Below are 4,748 nucleotides of genomic sequence, written 5' to 3' on the forward strand. Positions count from 1 at the left end.
GGATCCGGATCTTCTCAGCGTCTTTATTCTCAGCGGCCCTCAGAAGCTTAAAATCGTGTCCGTTCAATTGAACTCGGCGCTGAAAATTGGAGCACGTCATCCAGCTTCTAAAATTGCATCTCTGCCGTTCGCTTTCTTAAAATCTGGACTGTCCGTTTATTTCCAGCTTTCAGCCAAATCCCTGACCAACTGAGAAGATAGTCTTCGATGCGCTTCAACCAGCTCGCCGACAACAATGCTCGTGCTCATCGGAAAGTATAGTGGAACAATAAGACTTTGCCCATAACAGCCTCATCGTTTCATTTCCGCCAAGTCCCTAGAGCTTTTGGGTTTGTACTCCTTCTTCCTTAATCACATCTATCGTCAAATGAGAATGCTTTTGGTTTCAATTGGAGTTCTTTTTTTTTTTTGAATCAGATCATAATTTTCTTGAAGCAGTAATATATATTTTCTGAAAATAGATTTTGACATTGCACGCAATATTTATTTGTTTGTGCAACAGGAAATTGTTCTAAATGCCAAAAATAAGAAACGTTAGACTTTGTGTTTGCTAGCACCTTCGAAAATTTCCAGATTCAGGTTTAGATTAAATACATACTTTAACTTCCATAGTTAATGCTCTGACTTCCATGACTTGGTCATGTCTGATGTTTTGATCTTGATCTTATGAGAAAGATGACCCCCATTCTGCTGTCACTTTTGCCAGCAAAGGCATTAAAGCAAAACTTCCTATAATTTTGTCCCTTGATGGTAATCTAAATGTTGAAATTGATCAATAGAAAAAAGAGCTTGATTGTTATATCAAGTTTAGATGGAACCTTGTTTGGTGCTGCTACGCAATAGCAAGAACTGATAGTGAAGCTTAATTCTGTTTATTCAGGGATATGGTATCATGTATGGTATTGTTGTGGCTTGTATTGGATTTCTTGTGTAAACTGATAATCAAAGTAGTTTATATAGCCATCTATGTGGAAATTAATGCTTAATGTTTAGCATATAACTAGAATGATGATCCTGTTTGTTGGCAAAATGCATATTCACATCTAAAAATGATCATATTTAACAAGAGGAGAACACCATCAAAGGTCTGAGAGAATTGAGGCTAAGACACATGGTTTCTTTTCTAAGTGCCATTGAGAGAGGAGTTAGCAAGAAGTTGTATGAAAAAGAGCTAGAAATAGAGAATATGAATAGCAAGAACCAAGAGCTATTAGAGAAAATAAAGCAAGCTAGCACGAAACTTCAATCCTGGCGGTTCAAAGCAAAATATAACGAGTCTATAGTTAATGCATTAAATAACAAGTTACAGCTAGTCATGGCCCAATGTGTTATGCGTGGAAAAGAAGCCCATGGCAATAGATTTGTATGTTTTAATATATCCTTAGATTAGATTTGTATGTTTTAGTGACTTCAATGTCTTTTTTTAATGCAGGGATGAACTAGTGATGAAAACTGCAATTGGGGTCCTTGGAGATTTAGCACTTTATACATTCCCCTCATACCATGTGGAGTGCAGAAAAATGTTATATACATCCTGATGAAATGCATTATGAACAAACAGAACTTGTTGTCATATTGTGCTATCAAGACACAACTTTCTTCCATGTTTAACAAAATAAAACTAACCACCATATGGAACTAGCTATTATGATGAACAAAATAGAATTTGTTGTCATATTGAACTTGCTACCATGTCATACAAAATAGAACTTGTTAGATTCACTATCAAAAAAAGAAGTTGCTGGACTGAATGATTGAATTGTTGGAATTTGAATTGTTATTGTAGGTGGTGGCTGCCTTGTCCTCCATGCTCACTAAACATTGTTGAAGCTGTAAAAGATGGACCTTCATTTTGCAGGAATTGACTGGAAATTGTTGACGTTTTACAAGAGGGACCATCACCAACTAGGGATTGATTGGACATTGTTGATGCCATTATGGTGCAAGGACCTTCACCTAACAAGAAGGAAGGAAGAAGAGCAGTTCAAATGTTAGCATAGGGTCATAAAAATTTGTATAGTTGATTTATTAAAAATTGTATTAGAGTGTAGTTATATTATCTTGATGTAACATAAACATTGATTTTAATAAAAGTGACATTTTCCCTTAACTTGTGCACATTTCTGTCTTTTTTTTTTGGTGTACCTGATAATAAAAACTCTCCTTCTTCTAATGCTTCCAGTGATGGTGTTGGACAATCTAAGGGGGCCTATAAATTACAAAGAAAAAAATGTGCATGTTATTAATGCTAAAAGGCATTATATATCCAACTTTTTGATAAACACTAACTAAACAAATTACAAAAGACATCTACATTTTGACATAAAAACTCACCATTAGCATATTTGTGAATGACTGCACTTGAGGTAGTACTTGCAATGGTGGAGGTGTAGTACATGAAATTAGACAACCTGAGTGCTCACTTCTTGCTTCAGTTTGAGACCTACTTATTTTTCCAAGACGCTCCCGAAAATTTTTAAATCTTTTTTTCCTCTTAGTTCCATCTCTCTTTTTGATTCCCTTGGGCTGTTTACATTGTAGCTTCATCTTCTTTTTTTCTTGGTTCCCCCCTTCTTTCCTGCTTTTATCTTCTTCTTGTTTGTCGCCATCATTTGAATTCCTCAGCCTTGAACGAAAATCTCTTGCTTTTTTATGAAGTTCAATGATGGAGTTGTGCACAAAAGCAAAAGTCTTTGGACAATCAGACATTTCAGCTGCTAATTGTATCATCATATGACATAATTGTCGATATGTTTGTGTGCTTTGAAGCTTAGGATTTGCTTCTATTTCATTTCCTTCAATATCATGTATTGTGCCGTCTCTTGCATCTTTCGTCCACCTTTTCAAAATATATTTTTCTGGAAGTCTCCTTACTTCATTTGCCTCATATATTTTTAGAGCATGACAACATAATATCCCAATGGATTCAAAATACCTACAACTGCACCAGACAGAATCATCCTTCGGATCAAATGTCAATGTCCACTTTTTATCTTCATTAACCATGGTACCAGTATATGTGAACAATAGACTTCTCTCATCTCGGGAGGAGATACATGTGGCAAAAAAGAGATCAAATTGCTCTTGGAATAATTCTAACATTGAGGCTGTGTAGATCTCAGCAACTTGTCTCAGGATAGGTGAACTTTGGACTATTAGTCGTGGTTTTTTCTCTCTTGCTTCAAATTCACATTTCATCTCATTATACCTCTTATCTGCAACAACTCGCTCAAAACTTTTGAAGAATTCATTAATATCAACACTTGGATTTGTAATATTCTTGATGTCAGCATTAATACTTTCACTTATTTGTGTGCTTCGCATACCAAGAGTGAGAGAGTGCTTCATATAACACCATGCCCATTTTTCTTTGATTTCATATATGGATTTCACCCATGTATTGTCTTCCAAATTGTAGGATGATATTAAAGAAGCCCATGTTTCTTCAAATTGTGATTGATCATCAATAGCAAACATACACTTATTGAAGTCACGCAGGATATGTGAATTACCCTTCATTTTGTTTCTTAAGTGTTTTATCCCATTTTGCTCAATATGCCATGTGCATAATGCATGTTTCACTTCAGGAATAACTTCACGTAGTGCTCTTGCCATTGCTTGATCTTGATCAGTAAAAATTGTTGCAGGTCTCTTTTGCTTGTTTGCTTTCAGGAAAGTTTCAAACAACCACTTGAATGATTCTGTGGTTTCATCATATAACAAAGCTGCCCCAAAAATTAAAACTCCTCTGTATTGATTTAGTCCTGAAAATATCGCAAAAGGCCTATGATTGTTGTTCGTGCAGTATGTAGTGTCCAATGAAATGACATCTCCAAAGTAAGCATAATCTATAAGCATACGAGCATCGGCCCAAAAAATATTTGTAATTTTATCTTCTACATCAAGCTGGTATGAATGATAAAATGAAGGGTTCTCGGTAATTTGTTCTTCAAAATAATTCAATAAGCATCGGACTTCCCCATCCACTAGGCTTCTTTGTCGTTTAGTCTTCAAATAATTTTTCATATCAACTCGAGTGAAACCAAGATTAGCTCGCCCACCTGCTTGCTTACTCATGAGGTCATAAGTTTCCTTTTGTTTAAGTCCAGCATCTTTAGCCAAATCAATCTCATCTGCTTGAGCACTACTTATTTTTCGTTGAGACCTCATCATATGCACTGTCTCTTGAAGATGCAATGGGTGGTTATGCTCTTCTATAAAGCTGATGATCTTGAACTTGCCTTCCACTAATTTGACTGTCATTCCAGCTTTACAATCGGTCCTGGTCTCAGGACGATGGTTAGTGGCTGAGGTGTATCTTTTATCTGGTTTTCGTTTACCCTCTTTTGAACATGCATATCTATAACCAATAATTGTCTTTTTATCTTTCTTACTCTTTGTCAACCCATTTTTCCTTGCACTAAAACCTGCTCTACAAGCATATTCATTCCAAAAACTCCATGCCTCCTCCAGATTATCAAATTCTTTTCCTAATCTAAGAGCCAAATCAGCTTCCATGTATTGAAACCTGTAAAATAAAATTATGCAGGACACATGATAGAATCTTATTTGAAAAATGAGAAATTACAAAAATTAAAAAAACAGAGCAAAACTTAAACACAACAAACTACATTTAAATGGAGTACTAAAAGACGCTAGTCCTTTTTCTCGAATGCTTATACATTGAACTAAGCATATAAATATTCATGCAACCTGCATTAACGTCAATGAACATTCTAAATGAATAA

General features: G+C 35.4%; 1 protein-coding gene and 1 long non-coding RNA gene across 2 annotated transcripts; one reads left to right on the forward strand and one right to left on the reverse strand.

Annotated features, from left to right (window-relative positions):
• On the forward strand, nucleotides 1–2,110 carry LOC114752286 (uncharacterized). The gene is made up of 2 exons (XR_003740821.1): nucleotides 1–329; nucleotides 1,433–2,110. It is a non-coding gene; the product is annotated as an uncharacterized LOC114752286 (long non-coding RNA).
• Nucleotides 2,111–2,199: 89 nt separating this feature from the next.
• LOC114752284 (protein FAR1-RELATED SEQUENCE 5-like) lies at nucleotides 2,200–4,518 on the reverse strand. The gene is made up of 2 exons (XM_028941020.1): nucleotides 2,948–4,518; nucleotides 2,200–2,209 (listed from the first exon to the last, which is right to left on the reverse strand). The coding sequence occupies exons 1-2, from the start codon at nucleotides 4,516–4,518 to the stop codon at nucleotides 2,200–2,202; spliced, it is 1,581 nt and encodes a 526-aa protein (XP_028796853.1).
• Between the last annotated feature and the right edge of the window lie 230 nt (nucleotides 4,519–4,748).

The sequence above is a fragment of the Neltuma alba genome, unplaced genomic scaffold (assembly GCF_004799145.2).
Source record: "Neltuma alba isolate B1F8T4 unplaced genomic scaffold, ASM479914v2 tig00007308_pilon, whole genome shotgun sequence".
Taxonomy (NCBI): Eukaryota; Viridiplantae; Streptophyta; class Magnoliopsida; order Fabales; family Fabaceae; genus Neltuma; species Neltuma alba.

Excerpts from the sequence above, each read along its gene's own strand:
- LOC114752284 (XM_028941020.1), bottom strand. The coding sequence starts at position 4,518 with ATGGAAGCTGATTTGGCTCTTAGATTAGGAAAAGAATTTGATAATCTG.